The sequence below is a fragment of the Pantherophis guttatus genome, chromosome 2, assembly GCF_059756535.1.
Source record: "Pantherophis guttatus breed Tessera chromosome 2, ASM5975653v1, whole genome shotgun sequence".
Lineage (NCBI taxonomy): Eukaryota > Metazoa > Chordata > Lepidosauria > Squamata > Colubridae > Pantherophis > Pantherophis guttatus.
Genome location: NC_142064.1, coordinates 1,225,549 through 1,252,500, shown reverse-complemented (window position 1 = coordinate 1,252,500; position 26,952 = coordinate 1,225,549). Strand labels below are relative to the sequence as shown.

At 46.2% G+C, this 26,952-nt stretch overlaps 1 protein-coding gene across 5 annotated transcripts in view; it reads left to right on the top strand.

Annotated features, from left to right (window-relative positions):
• CNTFR (ciliary neurotrophic factor receptor) overlaps nucleotides 1-26,952 on the top strand; it is a 320,495-nt gene that overhangs the window by 275,216 nt on the left and 18,327 nt on the right. For all 5 annotated transcript variants that reach the window (XM_034441950.3, XM_087885461.1, XM_087885460.1 and 2 more), the window contains 2 exons: nucleotides 18,017-18,134; nucleotides 18,448-18,614. In XM_034441950.3, coding sequence (XP_034297841.2) covers nucleotides 18,017-18,134; nucleotides 18,448-18,614 — 285 coding nt within the window. The remainder of the gene's footprint in view (nucleotides 1-18,016; nucleotides 18,135-18,447; nucleotides 18,615-26,952) is intronic.

The following is a 26,952-nucleotide window of genomic DNA, read 5'->3' as shown; positions in this document are numbered from 1 at the left end:
TGTAGGGATGCGAGGCTGATTCCTCTTTTAACTCCGCCCCCAGCTTCTGCCGCTCCTGCTGCAGCAGCTGCTTGAAGCAGGTGTTGACAGATGTGTTACGGGCCCACAGATCCCCTCTGAAGCAACATTTCTCTTTGCAATTCAGAGTGTCGCACATCCCTAGCCAGAAACCTTTTCCGAAGTAGCCCAGGGGTTCTTGCCTTAATTTCAGTCATGTTTCTGCTGGCACCCCTATTTCCCCTTTACTTTTCTTAACCACTAGCTATTTTTTATAATACACAGAGCCCCAATCTCCATCTTCCTTTTGCAGCTTCAAACTGTGGTCTGCACAAATCCCCAAGCTTTGCCGGCTGGGGAATCCTGGGGCTTGAAGTCCACAGATCTTAAAGCTGCCAAGGTTAAAAAACACTGGGTGAATTTTTTTTTTTTTTTGTCCCCAGAGCTACGATGAGGCTTTGGACACAAGTCTCAGTTCCCCCCTAAAATGGGGGCGAATCAAGGATTTAATGTTGCAAGTTCCTTGAATTCCTTGCTGTGGTTAATTCTTAAATGTACAGTTTAACCTTCAAGCCAGCAAGGACACTCGGGAAGGATGGCTCACAGACAAACCCAGAGCATGAGTCAAAACGCAGAGTAGGAATCAATATTCATAGACATGTCTAATGATAGCTGGATAAAGGAGAAATTGCTCTCCTCTTGGGGACCAGATGGAATATTTAAGTCCACGATCGGAGCCCGGCAGAGCTGCCAGCCAGGACTCTTTAGCCTTTTACGGCTGCCGGGTGTCTTAAAACAAGCCACACAGGCCCCAAATTAAACCCTCCACCCCTCTCCGACTGAATCGGTGACGCAAATTGCCCATATGGTGCCCAACAGACCTTCCGTTGCGTTAACGGCCATGCGGTCGTGGCAAAAGCATCTCGATTTGATGTTCATCTATTTAACCCTGCTAAGATCAAGTCAGTGTTGAGCAGAACGAGAGCCTCGTGCAGGGCGGTCTGGTTGCAGAACATCACCAGGACGTAGAGAAGGAGCTTCTGGAAGGCAGAGTGGAGGAGAAAAAGAGATGGGGTGGGTGCTGTTTAGATGCCTGTCCCCATAAGTGCATCTGGCAAAGCTTTGAGGTGAATCCCCTATCTCTGTGACCCATTTCCTCAGCTGTCTGGTCTTCAGTCGGGGATCCTGGGTCACCAGATAGCCAGTTTTCATGCCTAAAGCGGGACTAGAACTCACCGTCTCCTGGTGATTGACCCAAAGTCACCCAGCCGGCTTTCATGCCTAAGGCAGAACTACAATTCACCGCCTCCTGGTGATTGGCCCCAAATCACTGCACTAGCTTTCATGCCCAAGGATGGACTGGAACTCACCGTCTCCTGGTGATTGGTCCAAAGTCACCCAACCAGCTTTCATAGCTAAGGCCTAAGACAGTGTTTCTCAACCTTGGTAGCTTGAAGATGGGTGGACTGAAGGTTGAAAAGCAGATTCCCCCTAAGGCAAGAAGAGATCAGTGGGGCAGTGTTTCTCAACCTTGGAAGCTTGAAGATGGGTGGACTTCAACCCCCAGAATCCCCCAGCCAGCGCTGCTGGCTAGGGGATTCTGGGAGTTGAAGTCCACCCATCTTCAAGCTACCAAAGTTGAGAAACTCTGGCCTAAGAGATTAGAACTAGGTCTTGGTCCAGTCCCCTTCTCTCACCCTAACCCACCCCACACGGTTGTTGTTGTGGGGGTAATGGGAGGGGGAAGGTGTTCTCCGCCTTGAGTTATTTGTATAAATAATAAAGGCAGGATATAAGTAAATAAATAAACAGTCCCTCCCCACTTTTCTATTCGTAGGGCATTGCTAGCAAGGGGCAAATGCCACTCTTCCTCCAGTCCTTGGTCCTCCTCTGCTGCTGCTGCTGCTGCTGTCCCCGTGCCAGGGAGCCTCTGGCAGTTTGCCAGTCCTTGAAGCATGTCCAGGTCTCAGAGCCTTTTAAAAAATGCCCACATCCGACCAATGTGTCCTTGAGGCTGAAGAGCCCAGGCAGGGGAGGGAGGGGCTGTGTTGCTCAAGGGCTGCTCTGGCCCTTTGCAAAGGAAGGGGCTGGGTTGCCACGCCCCTTTGGGGGTCTTCTGGTCACTGCCGGCCACCTGCAGGCCAGGAGGTGGACCAGGAAGCGCATGGCTAAGAAAGGAAGGCCTGAAAGCACAAAGGAAGGGGGAAAGGAGGCCGGAGCTTCCCAAAGGCTGGGGGTGCCCCAGAGAACCCCCAGAGTCCCGCCTCCCTGCCACCTCAGTGATCAAAGCAGCCAAGCCCTGACCCCAATTGAGGGAGTGACGGCTGGGAGCTTCCCGGCACTGGACGCCTGACTCTGGCCGCTGAAAAAAGGGCTGGACCAGGCACGGGTCTGCCCTGCAGCTCTCTGTCCTGAGAAAGAACAGGTCCCTGGTGCCTGGCTTCTTTTTCATCCCCAGGAGACCCAGACACCGTCTAGATCTATCTGTCACCTCTCTATCTACATCTTTTTTAATCTCTATTTATATGAAACATGAGAAAGATGATAGAAAGATAGATGAAAGAGATAATAGAGCTATCTATCTATGAAAGAGAGACAGAGATAGAAAGGGACAGGAAAGAGAGAGAGAGAGATGATGGATGGATGGATGGAAGGATGGAAGGATGGATGGATGGATGGATGGATGGATATGCAGGCAGGCAGGCTGGAAGACAGGCAGACAGACAGACATAGATGTGTGTGTGTGTGTGTGTGTGTGTGTGTGTGAGAGAGAGAGAGAGAGAGAGAGAGAGAGAGAGAGAGAGAGAGAGAGAGAGAGAGAGAGAGAGAGAGAGAGAGAGAGAGAGAGAGAGTGTGCCTGGTCCTCCTTCTGCCTCTCCTCCCTCTCCTTTGCTCTGGGCACCTGGGGAGGAGCACTTTCTCCGTCTGCTGCAGTGCCTGGGACTCTCCCCTCCTGGGCAGCCTCCTTGTCCTCCTCTCTAGTCTGACAGGGCAGGAGGCCCCTGGCCAGGTATTGGGAGAGGGGCTGCTACCAGCTCTCCCTCTCCACCACCTCCCTCACTCAGAGCCCCAGCATCTCTGCTCCAATTCTCCTCCATCACTGAGTGGGGTGCAGTTCCACAGGCACACTGGGCATCTGGAAGCCCAACTCTATCTTGAAGGAACCTTCCCTCTTCCTTCTTGGCTCCAATGACAGATTGGGGGCACTCCCTAGGAAGCCCCTTCCAGGAAGTGGCGACCATGCAGAATTAATGCATTAATGCTGTGTTTCTTAACAGGGGAGGGGGGGTCTTCCTCAACTGCCCCTCATCCCACCCACCCCGTACTTCCTTCCCCCCATCAGTGTGTTGTGGGAACCCAGAGCTTCCTCCACGCTCCATAAGAAGTTCTAAGTTTGCCACGGGGGGCTGGGAGAATTCCTTTCCTTTTATCCCTGAAATCACACAAGAGATAAAATATCTTACCATCCACATTTTGACAGCGGCACGTATAGTGTACGCTCAAAATTGGAAATCCGAACTATTACCAACAGAAGAAAAAATAATTGCAAAAATAACCGAATGTGCGGAGATGGATAAGCTCACTAAGGAGCTTCAAGAAAAAGAGGATACCGATTATTATTTAGTTTGGCAAAGATGGTCCCTATGGCTAGAGGGAAGGATAGGGCCAACAACATAGGATATCAGGAGAACTCAAATTAAGAAACATAGAACTAGTCACATGAGAAGAGTTGTATGATGGTATAAACAAATGGTTAACATGACTGTAGAAAGATATAGCTCAAAATGTATAAGGTATATCAAAGTGAAAGCAAATTAATCTGAAAACTGTAAGATAAAGGAAAAATAAGGGAAATAGAAATTAACCACTGATGCGAGAGTTTCTTAAGAGCTAGTCGATAGACTTCTTATTTCATTTTTGTTCTAGTACTGTGTTAATGTATATGTGTTCGTATGTATTTGTGTTTTACGTCTGTTTATGTTAATAAATATTTAAAAATTAAAAAAAAAAAGACTCATCAGGTGTGCGCAGCAATTTTTGCCATGTTTCCTCTCTTCCCAACCCATGCCAAATGGGAGCCAAAGAGGGACTCCTTTTGTACAAGTAATCCTGGACTTACAACAGTTCTTTTAGTGACCATTCAAAGTTACAACCCTACTGACAAAAGCGACTTATGACCCTTTTCACACTTATGACCGTTGCAGCATCCCAGTGGCCACCTGATCAAAATTCAGATGCTTACCCTGTTTCCCCGAAAATAAGACCTCCCCTGATGATAAGCCCAATTGGGCTTTTGAGCACATGTGCTAAAATAAACCTCCCCCCAAAAAATAAGCCCTCCCTGAAAATATTTAATATTTAATAATATTTAATATTTAATAATAAACGCAGAGCTGGAAATCAGGTAAGACGGCAAGTGGAGCCCCGTGTTACTCCACGCGCCCCAAAATAATAAGACCTCCCCAAAAATAAGGCCAAGCGCTTATTTCGGGGTTCAAAAAAATATAAGACAGGGTCTTATTTTCAGGAAAACACGGTAGCAACTCCTACTTATGACGGTCGCAGTGTCCCGCGGTCACATGATTCCCTTTTGAGACCTTCCGACAAGCAAAGTCCACGGGGAAGCCAGATTCACTTAACAACCGTGTTACTAACTTAAGAACTGCAGTGGTTCACTTAACAACTGTGGCCAGAGAGGTCATAAAATGGGGTGCATTTCACTTAACATCTCTCTTGCTTAGCAACAGAAAACGTAGACTCAATTGTGGCCATAACTCAAGACCATCCGTAGTTGCTCTTCTGTCTTCTACGAGTTCCACGTTAGGAAGGAAGGAAGCCCCTCCTTCCATGATGTCACTTCCTATGCAAATTAATTAACTTAGAAGAATTCCTCCCCCCTCCCTCCAATTTTTCAAGTGGGCTCCCTGGAGTCTCACAGCAGCAGCGGCTCCAGAGACGCTCAAATCATGTTGCTTCCTTTCTTTTTTTCATGCTTTAATTACTTTGCTACCCAACTGAAACAGGATCTTCTCTGTATGCGCCGAAAGAAACCACAATCCTGACATCTTTATCGCACCGAGAGTTGTAACACGGCCCTGACGACACTTCCCGTGTTCCTTGTGGCTGTTTTTTTTTTATTCAGAGACTCTCGTTTCTAGGAATAAATACAGATTTATACAGGTAGCCCTTCAATGGACAACCATTCATTTAATGACTGTTCAAAGTTACGACAGTATTGAAAAAGTGCCACGACCGTTTTTCACAATTATCAGCATGGCAACATCCCTGTGTTCAAAATTCAGGCATTTGGCAACCGGCTCAGATTTATGACCGTTGCAGTGTCCCGGGGTCATGTGATTGGATGAACTTTTAGAAGATGAGGGGGGAAAAATTAAACATACCTTTTACCTGACATAGACCTTACAGAGTGTGAAGGCACGGAGGACAACCAAACTGAAATGAGCCAGGTGGGAATACAAGAGATAAATCAGGAAAACCAGGACGTGGAACAGCTACGATGAGGAATCCTGGCTAAGGCCTTTCCATGGGGTTTACAAAGGAGCCTGGTGAACTCCAAAGAGCAGTGAAAGATCAAATCTTGCAATGCCTTGATTTAAAGGTCAAGATTGCAGAGCAAAAAGAAGGAATATAAAGTTGACCTATTTGACCAGGGATAAAATATTTTTTATATATATATATTTCTGGTAATTCCTAATAGATTTTTTTGCTGAACTGGGACTGAAAAGATGATGATTCTGCACTGCAACAGAAATAAAGATTAGAATACGAAGAATTTTTTTTTTTTACTTTGTAACTTTAAAAGAGGGTGAAAACTTATATTAGCTTGTGCTTGGTGTGTTGGAGGTTGGAACCCGTTTCTTTATTATGGTCTTTGTTGCCTGGAAAAGGAGAGGTTGATGGATATGGTGATGCAGAAGGAGATGGAGATGGCGATGCAGAAGGAGATGTTGATGGAAATGGTGATGGTGATGGTGATGGAGAAAGAGATGGTGATAGAGAAGGTGATGCAGGAGATGGTGACAGAGAAGAAGATGGAGGTGATGAAGAAGGAGATGGTGATGCAGAAGGAGATGTTGATGGAAATGGTGATGGAGAAGGAGATGGAGGTGATGGAGATGGTGATGGTGATGGAGGTGATGGAGAAGGAGATGGAGGTGATGGAGATGGAGATGGTGATGGAGGTAATAGAGAAGGAGATGGTGATGGAGGTGATGGAGATGGTGATGCAGAAGGAGATGGAGATGGTGATGATGATGCAGAAGGAGATGGTAATGGAGAAGAAGATGGAGGTGATGGAGATGGTGATGGTGATGGAGGTGATGGAGAAGGAGATGGAGGTGATGGAGATGGTGATGGAGGTAATAGAGAAGGAGATGGTGATGGAGGTGATGGAGATGGTGATGCAGAAGGAGATGGAGATGGTGATGATGATGCAGAAGGAAATGGTAATGGAGAAGAAGATGGAGGTGATGGTGATGGTGATGGAGGTGATGGAGAAGGAGATGGAGGTGATGGAGATGGAGATGGTGATGGAGGTAATAGAGAAGGAGATGGTGATGGAGGTGATGGAGATGGTGATGCAGAAAGAGATGGTGATGATGATGCAGAAGGAGATGGTGATGTAGAAGAAGATGGAGGTGATGGAGATGGTGATGGTGATGGAGGTGATGGAGAAGGAGATGGAGGTGATGGAGATGGAGATGGTGATGGAGGTAATAGAGAAGGAGATGGTGATGGAGGTGATGGAGATGGTGATGCAGAAGGAGATGGAGATGGTGATGATGATGCAGAAGGAAATGGTAATGGAGAAGAAGATGGAGGTGATGGAGATGGTGATGGTGATGGAGGTGATGGAGAAGGAGATGGAGGTGATGGAGATGGAGATGGTGATGGAGGTAATAGAGAAGGAGATGGTGATGGAGGTGATGGAGATGGTGATGCAGAAGGAGATGGAGATGGTGATGGAGAAGGAGATGGAGGTGATGGAGAGGGGATGGTGATGGAGGTGATGGAGAAGGAGATGGAGATGGAGATAGAGATGGTGACGGTGATGGAAATGGAGATGATGATAGAGAGGGAAGCTCTTTGTGGGTTTTTGGTTTGTTTTTTTAGAAAGATATTCGTAATGACTAGCTAAAAAAACCCCACAGATATCTACAGATTCAATCTATTCTCTCCGTCCTTTTTGTGAAGCTCAAACAGATGGGAACATTAGTAAAGGGAGTTTGCACATGCCTCACGCTGTGCAAAACAGTAAGTGTGCAAGGAATGGCTTGATGTAGGTGACCCTTAAATGAGAGTCTTCTTGTCTGGGGACCCAAGTGGTGGAACCTGCTCCCCAAATCTCCTGTCTTTGGGACACAAAGCAAAGATCCTTTTTGCCATTTCAAAGATCCACAGCAAAATCCTTGTGATGTTTACATTTCTCTTTGTGATGTATTGATCTCCTTTTTAGATCCGTGTTTTTATGAGCAAGTTGTTTTATTAGTCCGTTAGCCGTTCAATAAATGTTTATTCTGAAGGGGGATGGCATTCAGGGTTTTTGAAATAAATACGTAAACAAGGGATGCTACACAGCTTCCTCTGCCATCCTGAGAGATCTGGGCTTGGCAGAGGAAAGAGTAGAGTAGAGTAGAGTAGAGATGAATATGAATATGAATATGAATATGGAATGGAATGGAGTAGAACAGGGGTCTCCAACCTTGGCAACTTTAAGACTTGTGGATTTCAACTCCCAGAGTTCCTCAGCCAGCAAAGCTGAATTGAAGTCCACAAGTCTTAAAGTTGCCAAGGTTGGAGACCCCTGGAATAGAAAGAATATGAATTGGGAATAGAGTAGAGTAGTTTAGAATAGAATGGAAAATGGAATGGAATGGAAATTAGAACAGAATGGACCAGACCAGACCAGACCAGAATAATAACTGTATTGTCACTTTGAATGTAATTGGCATACATTAAAATGAAATTTTCGGTGCCTACAGGTCTCAAAGGGTCACCACCTTGAATATTCACTACATAAACCTGACAAAATAGATAAATAAATACAAAATTGTTAGCTTTTTAAATTGTCAATGGGTTTTAGTTTGAATGTTTTAAATTCTGGACCAAAGTCATGTAATTCTTTTAAAAATTTTAAAATTTTGTATTGGTATGTGTTTTAGTTCTGGCTGTGCACCACCCTGAGTCCACTAGGAGAAGGGTGGTATACAAATTGAATAAAATAAATAAATAAATAAATAAAATTAGGCATATGCCCACATATGATATATGACACAGAGAAAGTGAGACATTTGGAGAGTTGGTCCCATTTTATGACTTTCCTTGCCACTGTTTTTTTCAAGAGAATTTTTTTTATTTTTAAACAAAACATAAAACATAAATCCATCATCCATTACAATTGCAAACCGTGTGTCGGTCAGTTACAAGTCTTTTGTGCTTCATCCCCATATTCAAAGTTTACTAACTATCTAATTTCTCATATTGTCAAACAAATAAACATCCTCATTTAACATTTATTTCACTATGGCTTTATCGCTTCATAAAAATTATTTTCGAATATTATATTTATAACTTTCATTTCATGTTTCATATTTCATTTCCATGTTTTATTATCTAGCCATAGATAAAATAAATCCAGTATCTTATAATATTGTTTATCTTCTTGTTCTCTAATTTCAAATGTCAATTTACTCATTTCACCACATTCCATGATTTTCTTAATAACTTCATCTTGCGTTGGTATTTTCTCGTTTTTCCAGTTTTTAGCAAACACAATCCTAGCCGCTGTTAATACATTCACAATCAAATATCTCAATTCTCTATTGTATGTTTCTGGCACGATCCCTAATAAAAAAAAACTCTGGCTTAAAGTCTATGTGTTTTTGTGTCATTTTTTCCATCCATGTGTGGATTTTAGTCCAGTATCTTGTAGCTTCTACACATGTCCACCACATATGGTAATATGAGCCCGGTATCTGATGACATTTCCAACACTTTTCAGATTTGTTCGTGAACATTCTGGCTCTTCTCGTCGGGGGTAGATGCCACCTTAAAACATCTTATACAAATTTTCCTTATATGCTGTTGAGATTGTCATTTTGTCCTTGCCACTGTTGTTAAGTGACTCACTGCAGTTCTTAAGTTAGTAACACGGCTGTTATGCAAATCCGGCTTCCCATTGACTTGGCTTGTCAGAAGTCGCAAAAGGGGAAGACGTGACCCCGAGAGACTGCAACCGTCATAAGTACTAGTCAGTTGCCAAGCATCCGAATGTAAATCATGTGACCACAGGGATTTCGCAACACACTTTCAAAATGTGAAAAATGGTCATAAGGGTTTTTTTTTCAGTGTCGTCGTAATTTTGAATGGTCAGTAAGTGAAGTGTTGTAAGCTGTGTTATGATGTCCGTTGGAATTGCAAGTGAAAAGAGTCTGAAAGTCCAAAGCGAAGACAAAGGAAGTTCTCTTCTGTTTCTTTTTAAGCTGCACCTCAAAGCCAAATTTCTCGGTGAAGTTGGCCGGTTATCATTTTTTGCGAAGTGTTATTTTCCCCTCGCCTCGTTTCTGATACATGCATGGATGCCTGCATCTGTTCCATAAAGCCCCAACCTTAGAGCCTGGGCCCTTCCCAGCCACCAGTATGTAACACAGAGCATAAAAATCCATAAAACCCACATAAACATTATAAAAATAAATCCAGGATCAATGCGATGTTAAACAATTACCAGGCGCCGTATGGAGCTGCACCCTGTCCAGCCACCTGTTCTCCATAAAGCCATTGGAAAAGCACCATCTTTGGCTACCTCCAAAATGAAGTCCAGCTGGGGCCATTTGAGTTGGGGGGCTGCATATTTGATGGATGGGGACAGCCACAGCGAAGGTCTGGTTCCAATTCCGGATTATTTCAGGAATAAGAAGGGCTCTGTTCACACGACACATATAAAATTGGCTGGCTAAATTAATCCACTTTCTGGGTGTGCATATCCGACGAATCAAAAAAAAGCTGAGTTAGCATACTCTGCGAACTGCCAAGAGGAAAAATAAAATAAAAATCTAGGATTCATTGATTTAGGAAATGCATATAGCTATGGGTGTTAAATATATATAACTCTGGGCGGCAAAAATCCACAGGAAAACATTTTTTTTAAAGTAACCATTTAAAATAGATTCAGGATGTTGTGTGAAGATCAGAGCCAGATCTGCTCCGGGGTTGGGGGTTCAGGGCAATAATCTGAAGAGAACCCAGGGAAAGGCCCATTGTGGCTTCCTAAGTGTGCATCGGTGGCGCAAGACTTTTACAGATTACAAATTAACAGAGTTGGAGGGGATCTTGTAGGTCATCTAGTCCAACCCACCCACCCACCCCCATCCGTATCTCTTCTTGGGCACAACTGCTCTACTCCTGCCAGCTTCTGTTGCCCATGGGAGGGAGGGGGGGTAAAGGAGGTGCAGCAGCAGGGAGCTACCAAGGCATTTTGCACCCCTGTCCAGGGAAAGAGCAAGCTGTGAGCCCCCTCCCTTAAATGCCCTCTTCCCAGGGATATCTGCTCCGCTTGGGACGCCCATGGCAGGCTCGAGAATCCAGAGAGATGCAGGCACAGGCCACCCTTGGCTTAAAACAATTCACTGAGTGACCGTTTGAAGTTACAACAGCATTGAAAAAAGTGACTTATGACCACTTTTCACACTTACGACCGTTGCAGCCTCCCCGTGGTTCATGTGATCAAAATCCAGACGTTTGGCAACTGGCATGGACTTATGACGGTCGCAGTATCCCAAGGTCACGTGGTTGCCATTGGTAACCTTCCCCAGCCAGTTTCCAACAAACAAAGTCAATGAGGGAAGCCAGGTTTGCTTAACGACCACTAGATTTGCTTAACAACGGCAGTGACTCGCCTAAGAACTGTAGCAAAACCAGCTGGTAAAATGGAGCAAAGTTTGCTTTGTATTGATTTATTCGTATCTCATACTTCTGAACTGCCCACCTACCTCCCACTTCACAAATGCCTTGCTTAGAAGTCAAAATTTGGGACTCCGTCGTGGTTGTAAGTCGAGGACTATCTGTAAGCTTGCTCTCAACAATGCAACAATGCAAGAGGCACCCAGTTTTTAGTGCCAGCCTTCAGACGGGCACTTCCCCAGCCCACTGAGCAAGAAAACACCTGGGAATTCTGGCTTAAAAGGCAGCCGCCCGGAAATCCCTTTCTCCATCTCTGCTGGCTACTCATCTCTTCCCTCCCCCACTCTCCCCCCACCAAAAAAATCTGGCCTGCCTCCAAAAGCAGCATTAACCCCCCCCCCTTCCTCTATTGATTGGGCTTTGCTATTTGATCTTCCTTTTCTAATGCAAAGCTCTTAATTGGCCAGGAAAGGAGGGAGAGACAGGATGAGAGGAAGGATTGGGGGGGGAGGGGGGCACTCAGAGAAATGCTGACTTGGTCTCAATAAAGGAGAATATTTGTAGCTGAGGGTTGACCTGAGGGGTCCTTGGTGCTGTCTAAGCTTGCTTGTTTTCTTGCAGACGTTTTATTAGCCAAGCCAGGTAACATCATCAGTGCTAGTAAGGGGTGGGGGTGGGATTGCTGACCGTTTATATTCTGGTGGCTTGCCTGTCTGTCTGTGTGGAGGCTCTTTGACAGTTTCTTGATTGGGGGATTAATTTTCTGCTGGGGGGATTTCTTGGATCGGGGGACTCAATGAAGGTTGACTTCAGCTGCCCACTCTTGACTTGGGATGAGATGGATGGATGGATGGAGGCACAGACAATGGAGATGGATGAGAGAGAGAGAGAAGATGAGAGAGAGTGGATGGATACATAGATATGATTGGATGGATGGATGGATGGATGGATGGATGGAGAGAACTATGGGGTTGAACTTGGTTCTCTTGCAGATTTTTCATGACCCAACTAGGTAACATCATCAGTCCTAGAAGGAAGGAGGACTGTGGGGTCCTTGGGGCTCTGTGAGCTTGGTGGTTTTCTTGCAGACGTTTCATAGCCCCACCAGGTAACATCATCAGCACCATAACTGGTGATGGCCATGTTCCAAAAAAGGGCAGAGCAACTCCAGCCAGGTTCCTGCTGACAAAGGATCCAGTTGAGGTTTCCAGGGGAGCACCACCCTCCAGGCTGCAGAGAGCCAGACTGGCTGATCCTTGGCTGGATTCAGATTTGTTGGGAGGCTGGGGTGGAGCTCACATGCCAGCTCCTGTCAGCTCCTCCTCAAACCCAGAGGCACTTAGGCCTTGCATGCAAAATGGATTTTCTGGGAATTTGCTAGGAAACCCATTCATTTGTTGGGGCTTTAAATTAATGAAAGGACCAGGAGTCTTTTTAAGGATTTGAACACGGGAAAACTTGCTCTGAGGCTTCTGTGGAATTTTCTGCCCAGCCGCCTCCCTGAGCTGCTGCTCTTTTTAACTTTACAGATACATTAAAATCCTCATAATGTAAAGTACAAGTGAAAATTAAGATGGTAGGGAAATGGGGAAGGGAGGAAAGATGTAAAGAGAGGATTGTGGTGTAAGGAAAAGGGGAAAAAAGCATTCACTTCCAACTTTTTTCAGCACAATAGAAAATCAATAGTAAAGTTACAGCCTCTACTTTCCACTTTTACTTACTTAGTAAATACTAGCCATTTCTATAACAACAAACTAATCATCAAATCCCCGAGTCAAAATTTCATTTTTTCGCATTTCCAGTGCAACGTCTTGAAGCCATTTTCCAAGCAGGAAAAAAAAATCTGAATACAGTATATTCTTTTCTTTGATTAAAACAATTCATTTTCATTTTTCTTCTCAGGAAAGGTTGCTGGCTTTGCAGATGGAGCCTGTTCCTTATATGGTCTTGTCTTGAAAATAGCTGTCAAGGATGGGAGGGGCTTGCAAATCCCCCCTCAAAGAGTCTGGGGCTATGTTAGAGTTTGCAGCAATCCAACCAGCAATTCAGCAGGATTCATTTATAGAAGAAACTTGTTTATATACAACAATATAAAGCATGATGCATGTATACAATACCCATGCAGCAGAAGCCAGGACCAGAAATCAATATAATCACAGAAGCTATATAATGCAGAGCAGGGGTGGCTTCTACTTACCTTTACTACCAGTTTGCAGTGGGGCCGCTCGTGCAGAAGCTTCTCCACATACACAGAAGTGTTTTGGTGACATCGGGGTCGGTGGGCGGAGCGTCCCGCCAGTTTTACTACCGGTTCTATAGAACTGGTGCGAACCAGGGGCAACCCACCACTGATACAGAGGCTATATTGCAAAGAACTCTTCTATACAAATCAGTCAAGCTAAGCCACGCCCAGGCTCCAAGCCATTCTGAGTCACCAAAAAGTCCCCATTGGTTGACCTGTTACCATGCCCATTCTATCTCATGAACTCTCATACACTGACAGGCTAGCATCCTCAGTCCTTGTAGCCCCTGATGGAGTGAGGCTGACACTGGCATTTTTATTATCTGAAAATTGGTGCTGTGGTTTTAATCACTCTGCCAGCTGGCAGAATCTTTAAAAGTCAAGATAGTTTGATGACCTGAACACAGCTAATCAGTTTTAGGGCAGACATATAGGAGAGAATAGAATACAGAGTTGGAAGGGACCTTGGAGGTCTTCTAATCCAGTGGTCACCAACTGGTGGTCTGCGAGAAAATTTTGGTGGTCTGCAGAAAAATTATTTGCATTTTTTATATTGCACTAAATACTATTTATCTTTTTAAAAAAATCATATTAGTGGTCCGCGGGATTTAAAATTATGAATTTAGTGGTCCCTGAGATCCAAAAGGTTGGTGAGCCCTGTTCTAGTCCAACCCCCTGCTTAGGCAGGAAACCCAACCCTGCACCATTTCAGACAAATGGTTATTCAATCTCTTCTTAAAATCCTCCAGTGATGGAGAACCCACAACTTCTGGGGGTAAGTTTTTCCACTGATTAATTGTTCTCACTGTCAGGAAATTTCTCTTTAGTTCTAGGTTGCTTCTCTCCTTGATTAGTTTCCATCAGTTGCTTCTTTTCCTGCCTTCAGGTGTGTATTTGGAGAATAGTTTGACCCCCCTCTTCTTTGGGGCAGCCCCTGAGATATCGGAAGACTGCTATCATGTCTCCCCTGGTCCTTCTTTTCATCAAACTAGACATACCCAGTTCCAGCAACCGTTCTTTATATGAGTTTTCCTTTCTTTCTTTCTTTCTTTTTTTCTCTTTCTTTCTTTCTTTCTTTCTTTCTTTCTTTCTTTCTTTCTTTCTTTCTTTCTTTCTTTCTTGTGTTTTTTAAAAGAATTTCCCAGTTTTTCTTTCTTTCCACAGAGTATTTATTTAAGGATCCTACCAGCCTAGGATCGCTTGGCGGTCTCCCATCCTAGCTACCCACAGAGCTATAGAAGCTCAGCCAAGATCAGCCAAGCGCCGTCACTTTTTATCAGGTACCATCTGGGAAGTAGGGATGGGGGCATTTAGAAGCAATCAGAAGTCATTCCAAAGAAAGTTAGGAAACCCGAACAAAGAGAGTTTCATCGGCTTTTGCAGTTCAAAAAACAAGCCGCCTCTATAGAAAAAGCATTTGAGCTCATTGAGGCTTCTTTTTATTTCTCGTTCTCCGTTTCCATCTGTTCTCGGATCTTGCATTACGAGACCTGCTTTTTCCTTCCTTCTCGCAAACTGCATGAAAATCCGCTCCTCCTGTGCTTTTATTGTTTTATGGAATGCCACTTGCATTTTTTTAGATTTTCAATTTCCGGCTCCTGCTATTTCTGGATGCTGAGATCCCTCCACTGCCTCTCTGCCTTAATCATGCTTGGCAGCTACAAGAGATAGTCCCATCCTGAACCTTCTTAGTTTAAATCAGTGTTAATCTTGGCCGCTTTAAGATGGGTGAACTTCAACTCCCAGAATCCCCCATACCAGCTATGCTTTACTGCTTGACAAAGCTATATCACCTTACAAAGACCACACTGAGAATACAGCATCCAGTTTGGGTCACCACAATTTTAAAAAGATGTTGAAACTCTGGAAAGAGTGCAGAGAAGAGCAACAAAGAGGATTAGGAAGCTGGAGGCTAAAACATATGAAGAACGGTTGCAGGAACTGGGTATGTTTAGTTTAATGAAAAGGAGGACTAGGGGAGACATGATAGCAATGTTTCAATATCTCAGGGGCTGCCCCAATGAAGAGGGAGTCAAGTTATTCTCCAAAGCACCTGAGGGCAGGACAAGAAGCAATGGATGGAAACTTATCAAGGAGAGAAGCAACCTGGAATTAAGGAGGAATTTCCTAAAGGTGAAAGCAATCAACCAGTGGAACTGCTTGCCACCAGAAGTTGTGGGTCTTCCATCCCTGGAGGTTTTTAAGCAGAGACTGGACAGGCATTTATCTGAAATGGTAATGGGGTCTCCAGTTCGAGCCCGGGGTTGGACTAGAAGACTTCCAAGGTCCCTTCCAATTCTAATATTCTCTGTTTTAAATATTGGCTTGACACAGATGCGATTTGCCAGATCAGAGGCTGTGTCCGGTCTGAGGGCTGCAGCGGAGCGACATTTTTCTCTTCTGTGCAAAGATTGGCCAACGTCAGTTAGATAAACAGAAATGATGATCATCCCCTTAATATTAGTCTACTAATTGCATAGCTTGGACCATAGAATTGACAGACGATTAATGGAATCGTTAATGGCTTGGAAATTGAACAAGCTTGCTTTCAGGGATTCCCATCTCCATGACACGATGGATGAATAACCCAGGAAGGCCGCTAAAAATTAAAACACCGTTTGTTATTATCCACTTGGCCAAATGTCAGGGTTACATTCAGGGAGAGAGAGCGAGGCGTCTGCTGGCCCGGCGGCTTCTGTCTGCATGAAGCCGAATTTAATACGGAGGAGAAATTAAGGTACTTTACAAGGTAGGGAAGAAGGGATAGAGATGATTTATAAATCTAATTTAAGGGGATTGCAAGGGTGACAGAGAATGATATTGGGATGAGCTTTCGGTGCTTCCTGGCCAGACCATCACTGCACTGATACACATATAAAGCAAATCATTGTGCTGAATAGAAGGAAGAGAAGCAGAGATTTGGGGGAAATTAACTTCATTTGATAATAGAGTAGCTGGGTGGAAAGAAGGCGAGCAGCACAACTCCATGCCGTGAAGGCAGCCCTGGACTTGGAGTCCTAGTGGACCATCCCTTAAACAGGAGCCAGCCGGGTGGGGCAGCAGCCAAAAAGGCCAACCCAGTCCTAGGCTGCATCAACAGGGGGTAATATCAAGATCACGAGAAGTGCTGATGCCACTTTGCAAAGCTTTAGTAAGGCCACACTTGGAATATCGCATCCAGTTCTGGTCCCCACAATGTAAAAAAGAGCCTCCAGTGGGTGGGCGGAGCCTCCCGCCGCCACCGCTACCGGTTCACCCAATCTGGGACAAACTGGTAGCAACCCACCACTGGCGCACTTGACCTCTTGATCTAGGCTTGAAATTACTGGTGGTGGTTTGTGGTTCAGCCTGTGGTAGGAGGGCATCCCGTCTCCTAACTAGGTGGGTCATGTGAAGCCATCAGCTGGTTGACTGTGTGAGCACAGCCTGCTGTGGCTTGTGCCCTAGATTAAGAAATTGGTATGTGGAATGATTTACTTAATGTAGAACCCCCTCCCCCCCCCCCCGGAACAGAAGCCCTCTTGGTTGGAGACTTTTGGTGGAAATAGCATCTTCTGCCCTTCCCCATGAAGGACCCCCCAGAGCATCAAGGACAGAGTGGTCCTTGGTGCTCTCTGAGCTTGGTTTGTTTTCTTGCAGACGTTTCATTAACTGACTAGGCAATATCATCAGTGTTAGAATGGAGGGGAGTTTGCTGTCTATTTATTTGGCTTTCATTGTCAGTGTTGTTTTCTTCTTGGTGGTTCCTTGATTAAACTGTTGTTTATTTTTTTGATCTCTGAGTTGGTAGCAGCTTGATTGAGTTATTGTTTTCTGCTTGATCATTTGTCTGGTCTTAATCCCTGCTTATCTAGATGCTGGCTGCCAGACAGGATATATTCTGATCCTTTTGTTTGCTTCTTAGCTTTTTTTATTGTCTCTTTTGAATGGCGTACAGTCTCTATTTATTTCTCTGTGTCTGTTGATGCCTGATTTGCCTGGAAGCGCCAGGCGTCCAAAAATCCCCTTCCATTTTGGATTTAGCTTGGTCTAGGTCGCTCACGGTTTCCCAGCTGAAACTGTGGTTTGAGTCGGTCCATCGGTTGGCAACTAAGAAGTCTTTGTTGGTGTTCACGGATACCATGGTGAACATACTTACTCTGTTTGTACTGTGATTTCATTGGGTGTACATTTGCATTTGATGATTTTAATGTTTTTTATGCTGTAAGCCACCGAGAATCTCTTAGAAACAAGATGGGCGGAACATAAATTTATTAATAAATAAAATAAATAAAAATGGATACATTTCAGCCTGTCTGTCCTACATGGCGGCTGTTACACTTCAACCCTGAGCTACAAACATTCTCTTCTATTGGATACACACACACACACACACACACACACACACAGTGTTGGTCAGTTGTATTGCTTCTTGGAAGAAATTGAAAATATTCTCAGTTGCAGCCACCAGAGCCTGCAAATCTAATCTCTCTCTCTCTCTCTCTCTCTCTCTCTCTCTCTCTCTCTCTCTCTCTCTCTCTCTCTCTCTTTCTCTCTTCTTCTTTTCCTGTTTCTTTCTTTCTCTTTCTCTCTCTTTTTCTCTCTCACTCACTCTTTCTCTTTTCCTGTCTCTCTCTGTGTTCCTCTTTTTCTCTCTCTCTTCCTTTCTTTCCCTCCCTCCCTCCCTCTCTCTCTTTCTCTCTCTTTCCCTCTTTCTCTCTCACTCACTTTCTCCTTCTCTTCCTCTCTCTCTCTTCCTCTTTTCCTGTTTCTCTCTTTCTCTCTCTTTTCCTCTTTCTCTCTCTCTCACTCTTTCTCTTCTCTCTCTTCCTGTCTCTCTCTGTGTTTCTCTCTCTCTCTCTCTCTCTCTCCACACAGCACCCCCACGGGAGCCCAGCCTGATGTGCCGGTCCAACAACTACCCCATTGGCTTCTACTGCAGCTGGCACCTGCCCAGCCCAACCTACATTCCCGACACCTTCAACATCACCGTCATGTAAGTGGGGCTTCGGACAGACGAAGGAGAGTAAGCCAAGATCACAAACCAGCATCCAGTGGGAGAGATAATCCTGGTGCAAATCCTTTGGGGTTCTGTCCGGTTTCCTTTCCAGCTATCTGGGCCTTGAGCCTTGAACCCCAAAGGGGGGAGGGGACAGGGGGCAAACCTGGTCCTGCCAAGGGGGCTCATTTCATACTGAGGGCCAAAATGGGGCTTCTAGGCTCCTGCCTCACCACGCACATTTTCCAAAGAAACAGTGCTTCTCCCTGACCTCCACCCTGCCGCCTTTTTCTCTCTCCCCCCACCCCAGACACGACTCCCAGGAAATTGCCTGTGAGAAGGACCCGGGCCCCAAGAACAGGTGCTACATCCGCTACCCCCACCTCTTCTCCACCAAGAAGTACAAGGTGACCCTGACCGTCACCAACGCCCTGGGCAGCAGCTCCGCCACCACCTCCTTCGATGAGTTTGCAATAGGTAAGTGCTGCGGGCAGCCCCCTCCCCATTTCCTTCCCCCACTGCAGGATCTCAAGAAGGGCTTCAGAAATGGGAAAAAGCCTTCAAGGAGCAGAAGGGCAGAAAAAGCTCCCCACTGCTTAAAGGCTGCAGCCTCTGGCAGAAAATCACAATCACATGAATTACTCATACCATTCTATAAAGTAAGACCACATCTAGAGTACTCTATAGTGGTCGCCACACTATAAAAAAGATGTGGAGACTCTGGAAAGTGTGCAGAGAAGAGCAGCCAGGATGATGAGGGGACTGGAGGCTAAAACATACGATGAACGGTTGCAGGAACTGGGCATGGCTGGTCTAGTGAAGAGAAGGACCAGGGGAGACAGGAGAGCATCTACCAATATCTCAGGGGTTGCCACCAAGAAGAGGGAGTCAAGCTATTCTCCAAAGCACCTGAGGGTAGGACAAGAAGCAATGGATGGAAACTAATCAAGGCGAGAAGCAACCTAGAACTAAGGAGAAATTTCCTGACAGTGAGAACAATCAACCCATAGAACAGAAGTTGCCTCCGGAAGTTGTGGGAGCTTCATCACTGGAGGCTTTCAAGAAGAGACTGGACGGCCATCAGTCATAAATGGTGTAGGGTCTCCTGCTTGGGTGGGGGGTTGGACTGGATGACCTACAGGGCCCCTTCCAACTCTATTATCCTGTTCATCTGTTAATCTGTCCGCCCCCAATCCTCTTTCACAAGACAAGTGAGAGCATCCTCTCTTTTCTGAGCAACAAAGACCCCCAGGAGAACCAAGAAGCCTCTTGGGATGGCTTAGTCCTTGGGGGGGGGAGTTATTAGGAAACAGGAGAGCTTAGCTACTTCCTGCAGCTGCACAAACCAATGAAAACGGGGGGGGGGGGGAGCGGCACGGCAAGGTTCAGACAGGCATAGGTTGCAGGTAAACAGGCTTGGGAGTCTGCATTGATGTCATTGGTGTAGCCTTCCAATATTTGAGGGGCTGCCACAGAGAAGGGAGGGGGGCGACCTACTCTCCAAAGGCTGGACAAGAAACAATGGATGGAAACTCATCAAAAGGAGAGAAGCAACCTGGAATTAAGGAGAAACTTCCTAACAGTGAGGGCAATTGACCAGTGGAACTGCTTGCCTCCAGAAGTTGTGGGGGCTCCATCACTGGAGGCTTTAAAGAAGAGATTGGACAACCATTTGTCTGAAATGCTATAGGGTTTTCTGCCTGAGAAGGGGGTTGGACTAGAAGACCTCCAAGATCCCTCCCAACTCTGTTATTCTGTTACTCTGTTAATTAATCAGCGGAATGACATCCCTTCAGAAGCTATGGGTGCTTCATCACTGGAGGTTTTCAAGGAGAGATTGGACCCCCACCTGTCTGAAATGGTTTTTACGGTCCCCTGCCTGAGCAAGGGGCTGGACTAGAAGACCTCCAAGTTCCCTTCCAACTCTGTTATTCTATAATTCTGTAATTTCTGCCTCCCCCTTTTAATCTACGAACTACATTTCCATCAAGGTGAGACTAGCTCTTTCAAAGCTGCTCTTTCCACCAACCGTACACAGGGAACAAAGTTCAGAGAAGAATAACTCACTAAAGGCCATTCTCTGCTAGTCCTCAACATATGGAGCCTGCCCATTAAAGGTTGTACATCACAGCGGTCATAAAATGGGTCAGTCCACTGGCCTTATTTCACTGCCTTTTTTGTGGCGGTCATAAAGCCAACCTGTGTTTCGCTCTAGCCTGAAAAGTGGGTTTGCTAAAATCTGAAAGCAAATGACGGTTTTCAGCAAAATAATCATAAAACAGGGTCAGGGGATTGCACTCGTTTAATCACGTGACCTCAGAGGGGGTCCCAACTGCTGGAACTTCAAATCAGAGTCATAAGTCCCCTTTATCGGATCGGTCGTAACTTCACACAGGTCCTAAATGACCGGTTGTAAATCAAGGAGTACCTGTAGTGGCTGGGTTCACACAACACCCTTCTCTGGGCTATTGATGCAACTCATTTTTTTCCTAACTGAACCAAACAGGCTGGGTTTCCACACGCAAGAAAACAAACCAAAATTAAAACTAGTCAAGCTTAGCATCCCCCTGCTAGGTCTGTAACATGCCAGACAGGGCCCCTTTGGCCAACCGGAACTGAAATACTTCCTAACTCTACAAGCATCCATTTCTTACTGCTTCCCTGGAGCAGAGGGGGCACTGGTCTGACCCTTCTGGAGAGGGCTGGGGTCAAGAACCCGGGTCCAGCCAGTTTCCCTTTTGGGTTCTCCAGTGGGAAGCTCCCGGCCTCCCAGTGAGTCCAAAGAAAACGTGCCAGCTTGCTGGCAAATGGGGGAAGTGTTTTTTTTTTTATCTGCAATTGCCCTCCACCTGCAATTAGCCACCACCTGAAAGGAGGCGGTCGCATCCCATTTCCAGTTTAAATTGCAGCAGGAAGAGGCAGGGTCTCTGGGCATCTCGGCTGCATCTCCCTGCTCAGGTCTCTTAAAGTCCCATCTGTTGTGGCCTGTCAGCCACCGGCCCCTCCAGCAGCCAAATCAGAGGAGGTGGTGGAGGAGGAGGAGGCGTGGGAGTCAGGGCCAGCATCAAGGCAACCTGAGAGCTCCGAGGGGGAAGAGGGAATGGAGCTGGCAGAGAGAGAGGGACAGAGGTGGAGCCTGGGCCGTCCGTCAGCCCTCAGGTGGGGAGTCAACAGCCCCTTGTCTGGAGGTGGCTGATGAGGAAGAGGAGGAACAGCTGGGTCCAGTGCCTGAAGCACGGATGCGCAGAAGGCAGAGAGGAGAGGAGAGCTGGGGAAATCTATGGGCCGGTCCTCGGGACGGAAGAGACACCGCTTCTAGAGAAGCCCCACCTTAGCTCTGGGGATAAAAGGCAGGGGGCGGAGATGAATAGATGTGGCAGACAACGATTCTTCTCCCTGCCGGACAGACTTCTTAGCCTGCGGTGAGAGAGAAACTTTTTGCCGGGGCTGCTAGCACTTCTCATAAAGGAATCATTGCTTCAACTACAGAGGGTTTGTTGTGTTTGGGGAGCTGGGTCAGGACACCATCTCTGTCCTAGGGATGTGACTCACTTAGTGACACCTTGGGATGTCGAGGGGGTCCAGGGGGGTCCAGAAGCGAGCCTGGCATGTTCAAAACAGGCCTGTGCAGGGCAGCTGTGCAAACAGTCAGAGCCGAGAGGTTGGGAAGCAGAAAATTAAAAAGCCTGAACGAGCAATTAGGCCTGGGAAGGAGGCCCCGGGTTCCCACTTAGGAAAGTGTTTGGTGCATTGATGTTCAATGCTCCTTGCAGGGAAATGGGCAACGGGCAGTGGAGGCTCACTCTAATCAGGACTTTAGGTGGCAATTGGGGACAGCGGATGGATCAAATGCCTTTGACGAGGCCTTTAGTGAAGGATGCAACAGGTATAAAATCTCTCTTTGTTTTTTTAATGGATATTTCGGGCCAATTTCTCCACATGGCATCACTTCACAGTGCTTGCTTTGTTGTTATGCCTCCGAGCAAGGTCAACGGAGGTTTCTTTCTCATCCAGGTCCTGGTTGTCTCAAAGGCGTTTTTTTTCCAAGAGGCAACTGGGCTTTTCTTGTTTTTTCTTTAAGACGTTTCGCTTCTCATCCAAGAAGCTTCTTCAGCTCTGACTGCAAGGATTTATACTCCTTGCAGACAGCTGGTCATTTGCATTTTTAAAGAGAGTCCTTGAGGCCGCTTGGAGGTTTTATCTGTGTCCTCAGGATCACTTGAGTGGTGCAGATGGGTGTGGAGCCTTCTTGGCTGCAGGATGCTTTCTGCCCTGGGTCCCTTCTCTGGTGAAGACAAGCTCAGGCTGTTGCACCACTCAGGTGACCCTGAGGACACAGAAAATCCTCCAAGCGGCCTCAAGGACTCCCTTTAAAAAATGCAAATGACCAGCTGTCTGCAAGGAGTATAAATCTTTGCAGTCAGAGCTGAAGAAGCTTCTTGGATGAGAAGCGAAACGTCTTAAAGAAAAACGAAGAAAGTCCAGTTGCCTCTTGGAAAAAAAACACCTTTGAGACAACCAGGACCTGGATGACAAAGAAACCTCCGTTGACCTTGCTCGGAGGCATAACAACAAAGCAAGCACTGTGAAGTGATGCCATTTGGAGAAATTGAAATTGAGCCAAGTATAATAAATAATAAATTGATTTAAAAGACAATTTGCCCAATAGGGACTTTTTCTCCTCTAAAGATCAAAGAAATGGCCAGGCTCTGGATACAGATAGTCCCCAATTTACAAGTACAATTGATCCAAAATTTCTCTGGGGGCTCCAGGACTCTGCAACCGTCATAAATATGAGCCAGTTGTCAAGTGGCCGAATTTTGATCACATCACCGTGGAAATGCAGCGCAAGTGTGAAAAATGGTCACAAATAACTTTTTTCAGTGCCGTTGTAACTTCAAATAATCACTAAATGAATGGTCATAAGTCAAGGATTGCCTGTACAAGGTCCTCGGTGTGAGAGAAAAGGCCCCAAGGGGCAAATCTTCTTGGGGCCAGCCTGTGTCAGCCCCCCCCCCAAAAAAACAACTAAGAATGACCCACGGGATGACTTAAAAGTCGTTTCCCCTAATGTTCTTTGCCTATAGATGGAATTTTGCCAGACTAAAGCAGCTATTTGCATCCTTATTGATATCCTCTGGGAACAGTTAGGGAGGCGCTGGCTTCACCTTCTTTCTCATACACTATCAAAGCTTCGCTGCCTCTTTGCTCTCCTGGGAATCCAGACCACTTTCCACCACAGCCTGGGCTCCTAGGTTGGGTGCCATGACAGAGATGGTGGGTGCTACCAGACCAGGTGCATCCCATCCTCCAGGGTCTGTGCCCAGTAGCCGCCAATGTGGCCCAGAAAAGGGGGATCAGGGATGGGCTTCCAAGAAGTTATCAGGCCAAGGATCTTTCAAGGACTCATTACATACAACGACAGAGTGGGAAGGTTCCTTGGAGATCTTCTAGTCCAACCCCCTGCTCAGGCAGGAGACCCTCTACCATTCCGGATGAATGGCTGTCCAATGTCTTCTTTAAAAAATCTCCAGTGATGGAGCAAACACAACTTCAGGCATTGTGTTTGCGAAAGCTTTGCAAGTGTGACTTGGTGCCTGGCAGGGGGGTTGTGTAAGGCCCCTTGCTGGATCCCGAGTTGTGGTGGTGTCACCACAATAAAGGCGAACGCAGCTTGACAGCTGGTGTTTGCGTTCCTGATGCAAATGCAGCGGGAGACAGAAAAGGGAATTCTCCAGGCTCAGGTTTTCTAATGGGAGCCCTGGGCAAATTATGGAAAGCAAACACCCGGCATTAAAAATGTAACATCCTGACGGTGTTAATTATTCTCCACATCAAAAGCCATCCGGGGCAGATGCCGCTGCCACTGTTGTACCGTGTGACGTGCAGAGGATGAGCTCAAATATGCCGAGGGAGACATCTGGGCATTTTGGAGGTTCAGTTGCCCTGAGGGCAGCACGATGGGGCTCTCTCGGGGACCTGGACTATTTGGGGGTGCAAGGGTCGATGGGGACGATGGGCAAGAAGGCCCCAAGGGGGCAAGGAAGGAAAACCAGGAGAGGGAGAGGACCCTATTGCCTCCAGCTTTGGTCACCACATCACAAAAAAAGAGGTTGAGACTTTGGAAAGAGTGCAGAGAAGAGCAGCTAAGATGATCAAAATCCTGGAGTCTAAAACATATGAAGGACGGCTGCAGGATTTGGGTTTGGCTAATCTAGAGAAAAGAAGAATTAGGGGTAACATGATAGCAGCCTTCCAGTATTTGAGGGGCTGCCACAGAGAAGAGGAGGGGGTCAAATTATTCTCCAAAGACAGGGCAAGGAGCAACGGATGGAAACTCATCAAGAAGAGAAGCAACCTAGAAAATTCCTAACAGTGAGGACAATTTCTGTTGCTAAGTGAGACAGTTGTTAAGTGAGTCTTGCCCCCATTTTACAACCTTTCTTGCCACAGTTGTTAAGTGAATCACTGCCATTGTTTAGTTCAGTGTTTCTCAACCTTGGTAGCTTGAAGATGGATGGACTTCAACTCCCAGAATCCCCCAGCCAGCAGCGCTGGCTGGGGGATTCTGGGAGTTGAAGTCCACCCATCTTCAAGCTTCCAAGGTTGAGAAACACTGGTTTAGTTAGTAACACGACTTAATTCGGCTTCCCCACAGACTTTGCTTCTCAGAAAGTGGCAAAAGGGGGATCACGTGACACCCCCCCCCCAGGACATTGCGACCGTCATAAATACATGTCAGTTGTCCAGCGTCTGAATTTTGACCGGGTGACCGCGGGGATGCTGCAAAAGTCATAAGTGTGTAAAAGAGCCATAAGTGATGTTGTAACTTCGAAGGGTCACTAATGAAGGGTTGTAAGTCGAAGGCTCTCTGGAATCCGTGGAATGTTGTGTGATAAGGAATTGGCTTTCAAGAAGGGCCGTCCTACGGAGAAGCTGCGGGGCAGCCCTTTGGCTACCGATTCCGAGCAAGGGGCGTTTTGCACTCTGTTGCAAGGGAGAGTGTGAAATTGGGGAGGGGGGGCAAGGGCAGCGTGTCGGACGCCCACGCCTGCGTCTGTTCTCACACGCACAACACGCAAACATGATTGTCAAAAGCACCCGGAGGCTCTAATGGGGTCATCATCTCTGTGGCATTTGGCACTCCCTCTTTCATACTCTGCTGGAAAAATTAAAAGGCTTTTCCTGATGCTAAAGGGGGGGGTCCACATTTGACCCCAAATAGCATCTGGAGAAGAGAGGGGCTTCTAAGGAAGGGGGCGGCATTTGGGCAAAGGAACGCGGTGGGGGGGAGGCTGCCCTCCCATTGGTCAGGAGCTTCACCATAGCAGCAAGCACAGAATAAATAAAAGCCATAGTAATATAAGTAAAAGTACATGAGTGTTTGTTAAATAAGGGGGGAAGTTTGAGATAGTTAGATGATGAGAGAGAGAGAGAGAGAGAGAGAGAGAGAGAGAGAGAGAGAGAGATGGAGAAAGATAGATGATGGTGGATGGATAGATAGGTAGGTAGGTAGGTAGGTAAGTAGGTAGATAGGTAGATAGGTAGATGATAGATAGAGAGAGAGAGAGAAAGAGAGAGAGAGAGAGACAGATGAGAGAGAGAGAGAGATGATATGATATGATAGATACTAGAAGATGGATGGACGGACAGGCAAAATTCAGCCATGATACATACATGCAACACACACACACACAGAGAGAGAGAGAGAGAGAGAGATTTTCAGGTGTTGCAACTGGTTTTTATTAAAGACGGCTATCTTTCAACCTTTGCAAGTATCTCATTGACATACCTCCTTTTTATCCCTTTTTATTCTACACAGTAAAAATTAAGGGCGTACATAAAAGAACAGAGCGGGAGCCAACTTTTTAAAACGTTTTTATTCTTTTATTAGATTTGTATGCTACCCATCTCACTCTCCAAGGTAACTCTGGGAGGCTTACAAAACAATAAAACCCCTGAAACCTTTTTGGTTTTGGTTTCCCTGTAAAACAACCAATTTTCTATCTTCCTAATGATTGCAGCAGGAATGCAGCTTTCATATTTCAGGTTAATCCAACCTGTAAACGAATTTCCAGACTCGGAGCAAGCTTTGTTCCAGATGGCCAATTCCTTTCAAGGCATCTACGAACAAAACTCTTCATTTGTTTCTTTGTGTTTCTCCTAGGATCTGCTCAGCTGGGCAGCTTCAGAGTAAATACAAGGAGACTGTAATGCATTTACGCAGCCCCCTCTTCCTCCCTGCCAAAACTAAATGGGCCTCCTTGCTTACCAGACACTGATCGTCTGCGCAGCCACAAAGAGAGTCCGGATTTCTGCAACACTCTCAACGCGATGAACCCAAGAAACGGAGAGAACAGAATCTGTGCAGCCCAGAATTAACAGAATAATAATAGCGCTGGAAAGGACCTTGGAGGTCTTCTAGTCCAACCCCCTGCTCCATCAGGAGAGACCCTCTACCATTTCAGACAAGTGGCTGTCTAGTCTCTTCTTAAAAACATCCAGTGACGGAGCCCCCACAACCTCTGGTGGCAAGCAGTTCCACTGGTTGATTGCTTTCACCTTTAGGAAATTCCTCCTTAATTCCTGGTTGCTTCTCGATTAGTTTCCATCCATTGTTTCTTGTCCTGCCTTCAAGTGTTTTGGAGAATAGGTGAACCCCTCTCCTTTGTGGCAGCCCCTCAAATATTGAAAGACTGCTATCCTGTCCCCTCCCCCCTCCCCCCCCCAGCTCTTATTTTCCTTAGACTAGATATATCCAATTCCTACAACCTTCAACTCGGATGGATTATGGAGTCCCTGGCGCTCTCTGAGC